Source organism: Bombus flavifrons, chromosome 8 (assembly GCF_040668555.2).
Source record: "Bombus flavifrons isolate JBK064 chromosome 8, iyBomFlav1_principal, whole genome shotgun sequence".
Classification (NCBI taxonomy): domain Eukaryota; kingdom Metazoa; phylum Arthropoda; class Insecta; order Hymenoptera; family Apidae; genus Bombus; species Bombus flavifrons.
The window spans coordinates 10,348,671-10,364,907 of NC_138449.1; the positions used below are offsets into that span (position 1 = coordinate 10,348,671).

Consider the following 16,237-nt stretch of genomic DNA (forward strand, 5'->3'; position numbering starts at 1 on the left):
AATCTTCGTAAAAAATGATGTAGAATAGTGACTACATTATAATCTAGATAATATATAACTAATAATTTATAACAGTTAGTTACATAGAAATAAAAAAAAACAAAAAACATTGATATGTAAATTGTGCAAATCTTTCTTACCCTGTTTGTAGCAGATTTTTAACAAAAAAATTTATCTAATACATTACTTATGCATTTCATTAAAAAAATCATTATGATCGATACAAATGCTTAAAAAAAAGAAACAATTACAGAAAATAAATACTTATAACTTATACTAGCTTATATACCGTTATATATAACGTTAACTGCATATATAAGAAATTATGACATGTAACTATTTCCACGGTCAGTCAATGATTGGTAGACCAATGATCTTACAGAAGTGATAGAAAATAAACAAACCTGCCATACAACTGAGGAATAAGGAACAAGATATTTTCATGTGACGTTGATCTTATTTATCAATTACACAATTAAAACTGGATGAATTAATAAATAAATTTTTTTTTAAATTTGTAGTATAAAGACTTTCATCGTTAAGAGGTAAATGAAAAAATATATTTTTTTAAATTATCATAAAATGTATATCTCAGCTTGGATGTAAGTATAACCTATTTTATAGTAGTTGAGTTTTAACTATCTTTTTTACAAAAATGTTTACAAATACATTTATAAGACACTGTGCTCATTAAAACTAATAGGTATGATATTAAAGCCATTTAAATAGATCACTATAACATTGCATAGAGGTTATGTACAAATATATTAATTCTTAACGAAAATTATACTACTACGAAATTATTTTAATGTTATATTTATATAAATATTAAGAAAAAATATAAACCCTTTTATAAATAATTTGAATTGATCAATAACAATCTATAACATGGTAATATAAAAGCTATATATAAACTTCAATAAACATATTTTGATATAAATATATACAAAATACATAAAAAGAAAATATGTGAAGAATATATACAAAGAAAATAAATATATTTATATATATACTACATATATGTATATATATCTTAATAGTTTGATAATATCTAATAAATGTGCATGTATGTTTAGTAAAACAGTATAATTTTTTGGTAACTAATTTGTTAAAAGCTTATATTTATATGTGTTTACATATATTTACAGATGTCATTAACTTTTCAACAAATCATATTGGATGCTAAAAAATTAGTGATTAGAATATCAGATCACGAAAATACAGCAGATAATTTAATAAGCGAAATAGAATCAGTTTGTGGTCAAATTGCTAATATGAAGCAGGTAAACAATTTATTTATATAATATAACAATTTAATCAAAAAATTCACAGACATACATAAGTAAAATAAAAGATATCAAAGTATAATAAAGTGAAAACTTATTCTTTTAGATTTTTAACACAATTCTTTATTATAAAACTGTATAAAGTTCATCTTTTATACTTTTTTTAAATGCATTTACAGTATCAAGAAGAAGTAGAGATCCTTAACACTGAGGCAAAACAGAGGCCACATATACAGTTAATCTCAGGAATACAGAGAGAAATCAAGCACTTGCAAGAATTACAAGCTGAAAATAAGGAATTGAAAAAGGCATTAGAAGACCATCACCATGCTCTTGAACTAATTATGTCTAAATACAGGCAACAGACAGCATCTTTACTGCGTCTCTGCAAAACAGATCTTTCTACATTACATAATGCAAAATATGCCAACGTAAGCATAAACATTATACATACAATTATGTATTACATTATTGTACCAAAATGAATGTTTTTTATTATATAGAATACGTTAAAATTTTAATGTTTAATAATTAAAATTTATTATTACTGATCAAAAGTCATCATACTAAATGTTTGAAATTCAAGTTCATTAATTCTATTAAAATTCTTTTTATGTAGTTTATTAATACTTATGAATGATTCTTCTATGAAATTACAGATAATTACTAATCAAGCAGAAAAGATTAATGAAATGGCAGCAGTAATGAAAACTGCAGTTGCTTTGGACGAAGAAAATGAAATGAAAGAAAAAGAGATATATAGTACTTTAAAAGAAGAAAATACTACCTTGCGAGAAATAGTTAATATTGCAAATAAGTATTGCACTCTAAATAAGGAAACTGAAGTAGATAGTAAAACTGTACAAACTGACCCAGTAGCATGCTGAAAGTTACAATTTATATTTCTCTTTTATGAATTTCGTATTTTATTTATTTCATATTTTATAATGTAATTAATATTAGAAAAAAGATGTATTACTTATATACAATAAAATGAGCATATAAAAAAAAGTACAATTTGAATACATTAAATTGTTTTAATGAATTTTACAAAAATATAGTTTTGAATGTTGTTTCATTTAACATAAAATTGACAAATTATATTTTATATCATGATTTGTTAAACTCCTTACTTAAATTGTTTTTTCTCATTAATAAAACAATTGCACTTTTACGTCAAAAGATATATTTGTATTCAATGATTTAGAGTATTACAATTATGATCGTGTGACCACAGTTGTATAAGGCCGTTTATATTTTATATGACTATAATTGCAACATTCGAATACTTCCTCATTTGCGCACGCGCGCAGGAAGTTTAGTAATAACAGGTACACTTTCCTAGGGGAAAGATATCTTTCCTCTGGAACATTTCGGGACTTTGCGTTTTATTAACTACTAGAGTATACATAATGTAAAAACTTAATAAACTTGAATTAAAAATATGGTACATTCGTGCGCGATATTTAATATTCTTATTTAACACACTTGACTATACTATCATATGTGGTTATATACGCATATGTAGCGTATATATATAATAACTATATAACCATAGTTCCATCTATATTCTGTTCGTGTTCTGTTCTCTCATAGTACTGTCGTTAATGTGCATTGTGAGTTTGTGAGATGCTAGCCAGCTACGTTTAAAGAAAGCATAGGTTGGTGTGGGTGTGCAACTGCTGGAAGGCAGCCGCACAAGTGAAAGGGTGATGGCAAGGAGGAGTGGTGATTTTCAGTGATCTTTAACAAATGGCTCTGTCCGAAGTGCACAATTTGGCTGCAATTATCAGCAACAATGGTTTTACTGTTAGCAAGGTAAGCAACTGCGGCTCCGACTTCATTTCTGAAAAAGTGACGTTCATTTTCCTTTACTGCAAAGTATAAAGTAATAATTCCAACATAACGTCCAAAAAGGCGTAATTTTGTTGTTTAAAAAATCTCATTTAGATCAATGAGAGAAGAAAACGTTTAATATGCGATATGAAGATTATAATTTTGATTATAATCATTTAATAATTTAATTGTGATAAAAACGATTCGATTTTAGTTCGTTGTCGATGTATACGATACGTAATTATGCTTATAATAGATTTTAACTTAAAATTGTTGCTTCTGAGATGAAGTCATAAATGAAAGAGTAAATTTATTCTGATGAATTTAAAGTTAGTGTTATAATAATGGTTTTCATGTATAGAATCATGTTAATGTATTTTAATAATTGTCTTTTAACACACTAGTCTATATTATAATACTTAATAATTATGAGATTGTAGGAACAGGAGCAAAGATTCATGTAACTACTAATAGTTTCATATTATTAAAATATAATAAAGGGTTTAAACTGTCTTGAGTCAAATGCAACTACTTTTTTTTTATAGAATAATGTGGTTGACCGCAATATCAACATGTTGGAACCACGAAACAGTTATCCAGCTGACAGATGTAATACAGAATATAATTATTGGAACTACAACTTAATGGAATGTAATACACAAAAAAATGTAAGGAACTTAAAAATAGTAACTGATTTTTATATCTAAAATTACTTTTTTATATTTGATAGAGTTATATAAAAAGGTCGTTTTAAATTAAAAGAAATAAACATGTAACTTACATCATATTTGAAATATTGTAAAATATTCTGTATATGTATGTATTTTAGTTGGCTATATATTACTTCGTTTTAAATATTTCCATTACATTATTCTATAATGCATTATATGTCTTTTTCATAAAGTGATATATTTATATGTTCAAATACAAGTATTTGAAAATAATATATTGCTTTTGTATAATATTAAGAACTTGTTCAGTTTTTAAATTAAATATTTTTACTTATCACATGTGACATATTTTACTTAGAATAACCTATATGTATACAGAAAGGAAATTTCATTTTATTCTATTTAAATTAAATATAAAAGTTGAACTTACATATTTATTCTTACCTATATATTTTATCTCTATGAAAATAAAAGATTTAAATTCAGTAACAAAATATTTTATATAATTTATATATTTTAGTATTATCTGTGATTAAATATAAATGTTAAATACATTACTTGAAGATTCTTTGAAAACAATGAAAAAGATTATATTATAATACTAATTTAATCTTTTTTAATTATTTACTTATATAGATGAATGTAGAAGATGAAGATAGTCAGGATTTAAACAATCCTATGGTCAATGATTTAGTGTCAAAAATTCTTGATGATGATTCAATTGTTGGTGACAATGCTCACAATATTAGTTATAATGGCAATATTCAATATTATTCAGATACTCAATCCTGTATTATGGAAAATAGTACAGATCCTAATTTTACTATGGATCGTTTCAACATGCATTCAACATTTAATAAATTGCAGAATAATGTTTCTAATAATGTTAAACCTGAATGTAATTATAACAATCTCTGTGGAGAACTCAAAACATTGAGTCTTAATACATGCGTGGGACAAGTATCAGATCAAGGAAATTTATATAACAATGGGATTGGTGCATATCCTAATACGTATCCATCTGATTCACAATCATATGTATTACGTCCAAATAGTGAAAGTTGCTGTGTTAGTGGAAATACTATGCCTTTATGCAATGATTTATTAACAACTACAAATGAGACAAACACAAGTAAACAGTCTAACTGGACAGAAAATTTGTCAACACCAGGATGCACATCAGATCTATTTGGAAATTATCAGCGAATACAAAATTGCACAAACCCAGACCTTAATTTGAACATGGCTCTAACATTGGCACTAGATTCACCTGATCCAATTACTTTGAATGAATTAGAATATCATAATAATATTGGACAGAATGGAACTGCTAATACATATAATAATCCAACACCTTCTATGCATGAATTATACAGCATGACTGCCAATAATCAAAGTTATAGACCAAGTTCAGCAATGACTGATTTGAGTATTGATTCTGGCTTTCTTTCAAATTCTCCATTACAACATTTTTCTCCAGCTGATACAAATTTGCATAATTGTTTTGGGAATAATATACAACGGAGTAATGCCAATGATTATAAGGATTTACATGACTCAAGTAGATTAAGCATGGCAAATATCTCCATACCAAATGAGCAACTTCAATTTTTGCAGCAACAAGCTCGTAGCTACAAGTTAAATCAAGCTGTGGACCAAGAATTTAAACAACTAATCGACTATTATCCAAGTGTAAGCGACTTTACCACATCATCGATTAATAATTTAGACACAAACGAAAATTGTCTTACTAATAATGATTATAGAATTGATAATAATTTACTGAAAATTATCAGTCCAAAATCAAAGACTATTGAATCTAAGACATATTCACCAATTGGATTTCCAAAAAATCTAAGTTCGCGTAACACCCACCAGTCAATTGCAAAATATGGATATCACAATTATCAACATTACACTGCCAATAACGGCGAGACTTTAAAAATGTTACCACAAAGTTCCACATCTTATCAGGACTTGAAGCAGCCTAATAGTACTAATACGTATAAGATGGAAGGATTTGATCTTACCAAAGATATAGCTTTTCCTTCAGTAAGTCATTTGACTAATCAAATCGCAGGGTCTTCAGTGAACAAAGATACTTTTAATTATCTCATGAAACAACGACATCACATGCCAAGAATACAAAATAGTCCTGGTATTCCATCTGCTGATGTCCTCTTTAATTCAGGAATAGTACCAAATCCTGGTACAGTAAGATCTGGAGTATTCCCACCAGTAATGCCAGTTCCTGTACCACTTCCAGTTCCACGTCTATTTTCTGTACTCTATGGTGGAGGCCTGAGCCTTAGAAATGGAAGTGGAGCAGCTAGACGTACAGCACCTTCAAGTATATTGCACTTCAGACTAGAGCAAACTTACGAACAATTTAAACAATTAGAGAAAGAACGAAAGAAATGTGAAGCTGGGTTAGCTGCTCATTTTCCTGGCAAGAGAGTGACAAGTGCAAATAATATACCTATTCCTCGCCTTCAAGGAAATCCATCACGTGTCGATCGTTTAATCATTGATTATTTGAGGGAGCATGCACGCGTCATAACTTTGATTGCAAAGGTAATTATAAACCTTTTTGCTTTCTTGGTGATAAAAATGTATTAAATAATATACAATAATATACTCCTTAAACAGATGGAACGTTTGCGTGGGACCACGATGAATCAACGCGTACATAAAGCTATGGAGTATTGGTTAGAAGCAATAAAATTTGTCCAAGAATGTCGTAAACGAGAAATCGCAAATGCTACTAAACGCCAGAAAGAGAACCCACCGTGCATTCTTGTATACAACGATAATGGTATGTTCATAACATATTCAATTGCATATTCAACTATAGATCTAGTTACAATCCCATGGAATTGTAACCCATTACTTTTAAAATCTTTTTTTAAAGCTTCTGAACATTGAATATTTTTGTTACTAAAGTAGCAATAGAGAAAACTTTTATATTTAAACTATTGATTTATGTTTACAGATATATTAACATTGGCAGCCAGTGTCTACGAATTGACGAAGGCATCTCGATATGCAAGAACTGGTATGTATAACGCATTACAAGCTACACTATTATATGATTTGGATATAGAAAAGAAAGTCGTGGAAACTTCTAAAGATCCAGTTCTTGTGATAAAACGTAATGAAAGTCAGATAGCAGGTGACGTTGGCGATTATTCAAACTGTACCTAGCAAGATTTTGAAAGCCGCTTTTCCATTTTGTGCGACAAAACATAGATCCAGTCCAGCAGCTTTTTACTTACGTATTCTGCGTTACGTTAATGAAAAGCTTTTGCTGGCGTTTATCATAATTTTATCGCTGAGACAAAAAAATGCCGCCCACTAATTGCGAAGTTTTCAAAGCATCATACGGAAAAGTACGCGTACTTGCGTCGAAATAGGAAAATCGTATGCGTGTCTACTTTTTACAAGTTAATATTATAGGAACTCCATAGTTTTCTACTGTACATATTTTTATCCTACAGTCTTGAGAGTGTCAGTTCTCGGTATACAATACTTGTGATCCAGTTATCTATCGTACATATGTCGCACTTTCAAGTGATTTTGCTTGTTCTTTGCTAATGTACTAATGAAAAGAAAACTTACGAACGTCGATATTTTTATCTTTGGGTATGTTGTCTTGCGTATTTCACATTGCCAAAGATAATCATTTCAAATTTATTGAGGATCCGATACTCGTAGAAAGGAAAAACGGAGAACAAGATTGCTCAGACGTACTAAAAGAAATACAAAAAAAGAAAAAAAGAAAAAGAGAAAAAAGGAACGTTCGCCAGAATCTCCGACTATTACTCGTTTGCGTATGTGTCATAGGCTAGATAATATAGGCTAAATTTTATCAATATATTTGTTCAAAGTGCTAGGCAGTAATTTCTTAGACTAGTTCAATGTGGCCTTCCTTAAATGTGTGACCCAAGATGTATATCAGGTAGTCAAAATACATCTCGAAAACTTCGAATATTTCGAAAAATTGAAGATGCGATGCGGCAACTTAAATCTCAGATCGGGTGAGCTTTTCTCAATCTGTGAAATATGTGTAGCCTTTGATCTGATTCGGTATATAGATATATATATATAATAGATATATATACAACGCAAATGATGTCCATTATACTACACATAAATCTTTGTTAAAAGAGAGGACTTTTCTAACGCATACTCGCTACACGCATACACAAAAGCGTGCTCTGGCGTAACATTTACGCACAGCACATAGTCACAGTTACGTGTAAAATAAAATACAAAATATTCGTGTATATAATTACACACATATACGTGGAATATTATATATGTACGTATACCTATACGTATACATGTTATGTGTGTACGTGCACATACCTATGTGCAAGTATATGTACAACTTGTATAAGGTATATAGAGAATTTTTAACGTGCATACGTGAGACACAAAACTATTCCTACATACTTACTACATGTACGTTCTAGGCAAGTTAATTAGCTCTATAACGGCCGACTTGCAAAGTTCAGCATTTCCTCTACTCAATATTGAGTAATCTCTTTCATACTGATGATTTGTTAAGCTCAGGATATTTTAACGTTCCAACGTGCGTATGTACAATTTCGTACGAATTCGTTTTATTATAATTTAAGCCGCGATATAATCGCGCAAGTTCGAGCTCCACGAAAGCATCGAACGTCGTTCCGTTCTACGTTCTTGAGATGCTTGAACGACGATTATTTCCGTATTCCTATGAAATTATAAAACAGGTATTCGCACAACGACGAGCAAGAGTACTCCGTATTAGAAAAAAAAGGGGGAAAAAAGAAAGAAAATGTGAATCTATATAGTGTCCAACACGTAGGGATGACAGTATGATGAGATAACGAAACTTAGGTGCAACATTTTTGCTGTCTGAAGGTCTAACTTTCTTAATATCTAAGCTGTATCAATCGGCCTGTATTGTGATTAGAAATACTCATAAAATCGGTTGTTGGTTATCGAATATCGGTGAAGCTTTAATATAATCATCTCTGTACATATGTCCGTTAACTCCCATTTAAGCTGCATTGTGTACGTAGTGATTCCCAATGATAAAAGGGGGAGAAAAACGGTGTGTTGGATTAATTTCTCCGGTACTTCTATATCAATCTTAGGCAGGAGAGACATTAGTAGCGAAGTATTTAATTTAGTTTCTAGCGATAGTTGTTGTTACGAATACAATTTTCTGGCTGTCTTTGCTGCCGATCACATTAACGAAACAACGTTTCAGATTTTCGACTACATTGTTCCTCTATATTGGCGCGTTTCGCAAAATTGTTGAAGCTTTACAAAAAGATTTTATATCGGTATTGTATTTCTCCTTTGCTCGAGACCACTCGCGTATCGACTGATAATTTTATCAATTATATCCATTTATTTTTACAACTTGAAAGATACAAATTTGAATTTCACCGATGGAAACGTGAATTCTAAAGAATGACTATTATGTAACGTGAAACTGAGTTTCTTGATTGTTTTAGCCACTTGGACGAACGCGTTTTCATACGGGTCGGTATCGAGGAAGCAGAAATAAAGTTTATTGACTTTACACGTAGGCACAAAGTTTCAAACGATATAATTACGTCGTGAATTATTAAAAGGAAGATATAGGAGGCGTCGCGTCTTCGAACTTACTGTACTGAAATGAAAGCAATCGCTCGGCTGCAAAGACAACCTTTTGACGGAGAAGGGCCCGGTACTATCCAGTCTTGCGAAAGGTGCAAGATATACATACAGACTGTTAACTCGCTTTTACATAGCGCTTACACATAATCATTGGGGACCATGTCGAGCATCGTCTCCACGTATATCAGCATATCTGAGAACCTTATTTTTCATTAACACGAAGGAACATTTGCATTTCTTCGCAACTTCGTTGTTTGTCTTTCCTTCTTTGTTTCTTTCCTTCTTTCTCTTTTCCTCTTTTCTTCCTCACTTATTCGTTTCATCTAATTTCAGAAGTGGGCAGTACGTGAATTTAAAACCCATTACCTTTACGTTGATGCTCTTTCGTTTACGTTTCACTTTGTCCCCTGCCTTTTCTTCCCTTCTCTGAAATCGATGAAGGCAACGAAGGAGAGACGCGTGTGGTCTGGAAGAGAGTCACACGGCGACGTTCGCTCTCTTCTTTTTTCTTTTCCATTTCAAGAATCAAACGAGACAAACGATGAAACACGTGTCCGGGGACGTGTCGAAAGTATAGTCTTAGCGAAAATTTAATGGCAACGTAAGAAAGAAAAAAGAAAAAAATACGAAAAATATATGTCTTTGTTAGGGTAAGGTAGATTACCGAATGGCTCATTAAAAAGAGGAGTTCGTACAATGAAAAAAGAAAAAGATTACTTTTGCTTGCGTTATGTACATCCAAGAACGTGATAAAGGGAAACGAGTTTTTATAGCTCTGTTTAGGCTGAAGAAGAAAGCAAGCAGTGCTTTACAGAATTTCCTTCCGCATTTGTCAACGTGTTTATATTGTAACTGTGATATATATAATGCCAATTTGTACATAACTTAACGCTGAGGAACTTACTCTCGCGGTAAGAACACGATGAACGCAGTCAACTCTTGTTAGTTTCTTCTTCTTTAACGTCGACGTTTCTTTTCTGTTCTCGACATTTTCGCTTCAGCCAGTTGCTTTTACCGTTGTTCTACGCTATAACTTGGAATGTGATATCGATAGATAAATATACACGTCCAATTATAACTGTGAGGTATCGGCTAGAAACATTCTCTTCGAAAAATTTTGAAACCATCGAGATATACGTTGGCGATATTCGCGCTCATATCGCGAATCGTTTTTTAATAAGTGTTTCATTTAACATTTAACCCATGGTACTTAGCCAGAACAATTGCCAATATCGTGCAATCATCCGAATTATCTATGCTAGTACACTCGATCTCTTCAAAGGCTTCTTGTAGCTTTCGTGAATAAAATGTCGCGATATAATTCTTCTCGCTATTTCTTCTAGTCTAAAAAACGTTATGTGATAACCCATTTTCTTTTTTTTTAAATATTCATGTTCGACTTCGGTTTGCATTTTATCAACGTTTCAATTTATCAATAAGTAAGACGGTAAAATGTCCATTATCTGAATTAAGTGCAGGAGACAAAAGCGTTTGGAAAAATAAATATTCACACGATGAGATAATGCGTACTATCGCTAAGACAAAGTTGTAATTTGTATATTCGGTATAATATGAAAATTTATCGGTATTATTCAATTCTAAATGTTTCAGACAAAATTAAAAAATATGGAACTTATGAATCCTAAACGTTTATTTGGTTCAACGTACATTTAGTTTTCTCATCGTCAGAACGATCTAATAAAAGTCTTTTTTCAAGGACTAAACGTTTTTTTTCTATCGAAAATATGAATACCGTGGCACGTAATTGATTCGCGTTTTGATGATTTAAAATATTTTGAACGACAACTTCGAATATTCGTAAGAGAATGTTTAGACAGAGGAAATTCTACTGTACACGATCATTATCTTTTACCATTTCTATTGCGATATCTATCCTAATTTCCAACGCATACGTAATTCATAGAAAACTGTTAACTCAAAAGGATAATAATACGATATGAATAATAGTTATGTTATTTTTCACGTTGATCAGCATACTGCATTGTTCGTCGCGGAAACATTGGAATCTCGTTAATCGTAATACAGAGAAGCTGATGCTTTTTATCAAAATTCTGTAAAATTATAGGAAATCTCTTGCCAGCTGCAACTTCTTCAAACGTTGCGGATGAATTTCACTTGCATAGAAAAAGGAGAATAGAAGAGATCACGTAAGAAAGAGTAGCGCCATTTGCATTCGTCCAGCTTCTTCTATGCGTGTACAACTTCTGTTTTCTTCTTCCTGTTGGAAAAGAATACGAATGAAGCTTTCTCTCGCGTGAAGTTACATATTATATATATACATATTATATGTGCATGCGCACGTATTCAGTGATTACCTCGTATCGTATTTACCTTACGCAGCATCATTAAGAATAGGAACACTATCTGTACAGATACGTGTTTGACAATCCTATTTAAATTTGCATGTGATATTATAAACTACCTATAATAGCTAAATATATATGTATCCAGCGCGTGTACATGTACTGGTACAGGTTGTTTCACTGATACCGCTAATGATACTTTTCTTTCAAATGAACTTTTGTTCCATTGAACTTCCGACCGTAAACGTCTGAGTTGCTTCTAATTGAAATAGTCGGTGAAATTTCGGTTTCGGAGAAAATAATTGAATTTTTATAAATTGAGATTATTTCCGATTCGGACAATCAGTTTGTGTGTTTTAATTAACACGTGTTATAATTAATAAATAAAAAGAAATCGCATGAAAAAGCAGGTTTTATCGGATTAGTTGCATACTGGTACAAGTATGTCTGATAATATACTGTCTGTTTCTCCTTGCTACCTGATCTCTTGCCAGTCTTCTCTTACATTAGGTCTTCTCACGCTGCTATATTTTGCAGTTTTGTACATACTTGTACTTTACCTAACGTTGATATTATTTACCGAATAATTCGATGTGTCGTAAAAGCTAAAATTACGTTCTAAGTAATAAAAGGTATGCGTGTGTATGCGTGTATGTGCGTGTGTGTAAAATTAGCGAAACATCCTGTACATTCCGTATATGTACGTTCACATGCTCGTGTATGTGAGTATACAACTAATTTTGCGAACGCTCACGAGGCAACAAGGAGTTACATAGGAAAAGTCTTAATCGTCCATACAGAGATGTATATAAAGCAGACAAAGTAATAACGAAGAGAAGTAGACAAGAAACCGACCAATGTTTAACTCACGAGACTCTCAAGACGTTAAGTGGGTATTCATAAGACTCAACTATTTCTTTGCCGATAGATACATAGGATGTTAATCGCGAAATCGTTCCGCTTATATTGGGATAATATTCCCCAAAATTCCGAATGATAATTAGGATCAGTACAGGGTCCGGATAATTTATTTTCAATCGTATAAGTAATTGCTATACGAATTAACTTAGCGCGCAACACTAGACAGTGTTTAATTTCGTTTATTACGTATTTTGTACGACTGATATCGAGATCAGTATCAATTTTTGTGTTCAATTTTTTTCTTTTTTCTTTCTTTCAAACGTACAATTCAATTTTATAAATCGTTAATGTTTTATAATTTGACGTGATTCATCTTCGATCGTCTAATTTCGAGATACACTCCGAAAACGCGTGTTCTACGAACCTTTTTATCTTAGTATTCCTCGTTTGATTAGAATTTCGAAATAGAACCGGCAATATTAAATATCGTTATTACCTTGGATTTTCAATTTTTTAATGTACAATTTTCACTTATCGAATTTGCGGTTGCATTTCCCTTTTCCTTCAGACTTATTCCAAACGCTTACGTTAATCTCGAATAGTATTCATTTCATTCATTGCTAACGTTTAAACAAAAAGCTGTCGAACAACTAGCCATTTTTCCTTTGAAATTGTTTTCACTGCCAAAATTGCTTTGATTTCTTTGTGATTATTTTTCTATTGTAAGAAAGATACTCGTATAGTCATGTTCGCGCACTTTTGGATCTAGAATTCTTTGATATATTTTTGGCTATAATAACTTATTTGTAAAAATCTAAAACGCTCGAAAAAATTCCGAATTCATGTCTTTCTGTCAGTTCGCAATTATTCTTTCACAATTGCTCTGATTTTAGTTTGTTGCAAATCTATCTTCGGGAATAGATTTCTATTCCTGAGATCTCGAATAACGTAACTCTCGTAAACCGGAATTATTTCACCTCGGATTGCCTATCGTTTTCTTAAATCTGACACTTGCTACACTGTGACCATGGCACAAAACGTATATCGACGAGATCAATAAGCAGCACACGCCAAAATTGATGTGTCGCTGTTTTCATATATTTCCTGAGGCAAATAGCAAACTTGTTAATCTGATATTTATGTATTTTACAACACTCATTTCTTTCCTATTCTTTACTTATACCTTACTGTACATATACTTCTATTCTTTATCCTAATACTATAAAATAACTTTCAAGTGTTCAAGCATCTCGTTAATTTGCGTACTTCGATAGACACGGAACATTATTGGGTAATTTTATAAGAATTTCTAGTTACGTTTTTTAATAGAATAAATATATTAAGTTTAATAGATATTATAAACGATATTAAATACTGTCTCGAGCTGATATTTTTATTTTCAAGCGTGTAGATTTTTATTTCAGAGTAGCCAGAGTCAGTTGGTCCAGGTCATTCCAATTGGCGAGTGTCAATTACTTTGCACTTGTTAGTCTTCGTTTCGTTCTCGATTCGTTGTAGCATTCGTCAGTGCACGAATTGCCTGAACGTTAACTCTTATCCACATTTATTCTATGAATATCACGGTGTTTAGTTCCACGTGAAATTGAATTAAGTTCCCATATAATTCGATTAAAATAGTTCGATATATAGTCAATAAAGGTGTCGCGGTTATCAATCGCTGAGCAATTTACACCATTGATTAATAATACGATAGTAATCGACCAATAGAACAATTTCGCCATGGAAAACATTTAACTGTTTGGCACTAATGGAAACGCGATGCGTTCAAAACTACCCATTCCTACAAAGTGAACATGTATGCCTAAGATATACACACACTTACGTAACGTGGATGAATTATGGGTATTTGCCCATTTAAAAGGCAATATTTTTCTTGGAACGATCCTCGATCGTATATAGACGGAATGCTATTGATAGTATTTGTACGATAGTTAACGATTTTTATCGCGTACCTTCGAACGCCAGTACAGCTTCAGAGGAACTTTAAAGATGGTGCAAAGAATCGTATTTACGTAATAATTACCGTGACAACAGTTTCGTTTTTCCATGTAATCTTCGACAATGTATACGCTTTAACGATCGTGTAAAATTTAGCTTGATCGTAATCTGTAATTTTCTGTCTCTATGACGAGTGTGCGTTACATAGCAGATTCGATTTTCTTTCGAATATCATTCGTTTCTTGTACTACGATTTTTCCAATCAAATTATTTCCACACGATTGATAAAGTATTAAAATGTACGAGAAAAACTATCGAGCTTTTGAAAACGTATTAAAAGCTATCTAAAATCTCCAAATTTTATCATCAGCACGTCGAATAGATAATTATTCTTCGTAACCGGGATCGTTATTAATGATACATTAACGACTCGTTAGTACTTCTAGTACTTATGACTCATTAGTATTAGCTTCTGTAATAAAGTCAACATCCTCAAGAATGTCTGCAATATCTTGCATATTTATATTTTCTGTTTTATCCCATTACTCGTTAGAGCGATCGGTATGATCTTTCGGTTTTCTGGTTCTACTGGCGCTCATGATTTTCAAGTAGAAACTGTATTACAAAACACAAATATCTAAAATAAGAATGATTGTATTAAATTAAGAAAGAGATTTCTAAATCGTATTATACACACTACCGTCACGTCAGCGGAGAGGGGATGGCGATTTCGCAAGTTGAGGATTGTCGTTATAGGTAACGAAGCTTCAGTTAGATCCGAGTTAAGAGTTACTTAATTTCGGAATATTTCGTTTTAATTTGCATTCTATGTCTCGCGCGATAGATACGATCATTGGTCGTGTTCGTCGCCTTTCTATCTCGTAAATTAAAATAATACTCGAAAATTAAGTAAAGTAAATCGATGGAAACTCTTGTGGATCTCACAAATTCCAATGATTCCAATCAAGAGTTAAATTAAAAATCTGTAAAATACGGAAACAAGGGAAGAGATAACGACAAGTATATAATAACAAGTTCAATATGCAATAAGTGTACGTTCAAAGGAAAAGATACTAATATAGAGAAAAAAAAAAAGAAATTGTACGTAGGTAACATAGTATTGGAGGATGTATTGTTCGTGTTAGAATGACTAGCTCTGTCGAAGCCTCTGTATTTAATATCGGTGTGACTTTACCTTTCTTTGACATCCGATAAAGAAAGAGGCGGTTCTGCTACAGCTTAGAAAGTTTCTAATATTAGGTGTGACAAACTAGCGATAGGTATTTAATTTGTTTCCGCCTAGAAGCTTCCTAAGAGCTTGACTTCGACAAGTTCGAGGTGCTAGAACTTTCAAATATTCTTGAAAGCCGCGAATTTAGTGGATTCGAAAATTGACTTCGCTCTCGACGACATTGTTTGAGAGACTTTGAGAAGACGATGCGTCCCTTTCCTTGCAACTTTTTTGTAGTTTTTATTATTACATGTAGATAAATATAGAGGCCTATCGCGTGTGCAACTTGTTTCGAAATTATTGGTATAGATTGCCAATATAAGGTAATATATCTTTCGAGAAAGGTTGCTATGGAGAGCGAGTAAAAAGTATTTATTTCTTATTTATAGGTATGTCGTTAACACGACATCTATC

The 16,237-nt window shown here is 31.8% G+C and overlaps 2 protein-coding genes across 2 annotated transcripts; both read left to right on the plus strand.

Annotated features, from left to right (window-relative positions):
- Positions 1-367: 367 nt before the first annotated feature.
- On the plus strand, positions 368-2,391 carry LOC138182600 (FGFR1 oncogene partner 2 homolog). Its single transcript, XM_069118626.1, has 4 exons — positions 368-545; positions 1,149-1,283; positions 1,466-1,717; positions 1,946-2,391. The coding sequence occupies exons 2-4, from the start codon at positions 1,149-1,151 to the stop codon at positions 2,171-2,173; spliced, it is 615 nt and encodes a 204-aa protein (XP_068974727.1). The 5' UTR covers positions 368-545; the 3' UTR covers positions 2,174-2,391.
- A 58-nt stretch (positions 2,392-2,449) lies between these two features.
- On the plus strand, positions 2,450-10,954 carry LOC138182783 (meiosis-specific coiled-coil domain-containing protein MEIOC). The gene is made up of 5 exons (XM_069118989.1): positions 2,450-3,104; positions 3,668-3,790; positions 4,430-6,367; positions 6,443-6,608; positions 6,786-10,954. The coding sequence occupies exons 1-5, from the start codon at positions 3,039-3,041 to the stop codon at positions 6,995-6,997; spliced, it is 2,505 nt and encodes an 834-aa protein (XP_068975090.1). The 5' UTR covers positions 2,450-3,038; the 3' UTR covers positions 6,998-10,954.
- Positions 10,955-16,237: the final 5,283 nt, after the last annotated feature.

Coding starts and splice junctions, on each gene's coding strand:
- LOC138182783 (XM_069118989.1), top strand. CDS start 3,039: ATGGCTCTGTCCGAAGTGCACAATTTGGCTGCAATTATCAGCAACAAT. Junction 3,105..3,667: donor ATGGTTTTACTGTTAGCAAG/GTAAGCAACTGC, acceptor TTTTTTTTATAG/AATAATGTGGTTGACCGCAA. Junction 3,791..4,429: donor AATGTAATACACAAAAAAAT/GTAAGGAACTTA, acceptor TTACTTATATAG/ATGAATGTAGAAGATGAAGA.
- LOC138182600 (XM_069118626.1), top strand. CDS start 1,149: ATGTCATTAACTTTTCAACAAATCATATTGGATGCTAAAAAATTAGTG. Junction 1,284..1,465: donor AAATTGCTAATATGAAGCAG/GTAAACAATTTA, acceptor ATGCATTTACAG/TATCAAGAAGAAGTAGAGAT. Junction 1,718..1,945: donor ATAATGCAAAATATGCCAAC/GTAAGCATAAAC, acceptor ATGAAATTACAG/ATAATTACTAATCAAGCAGA.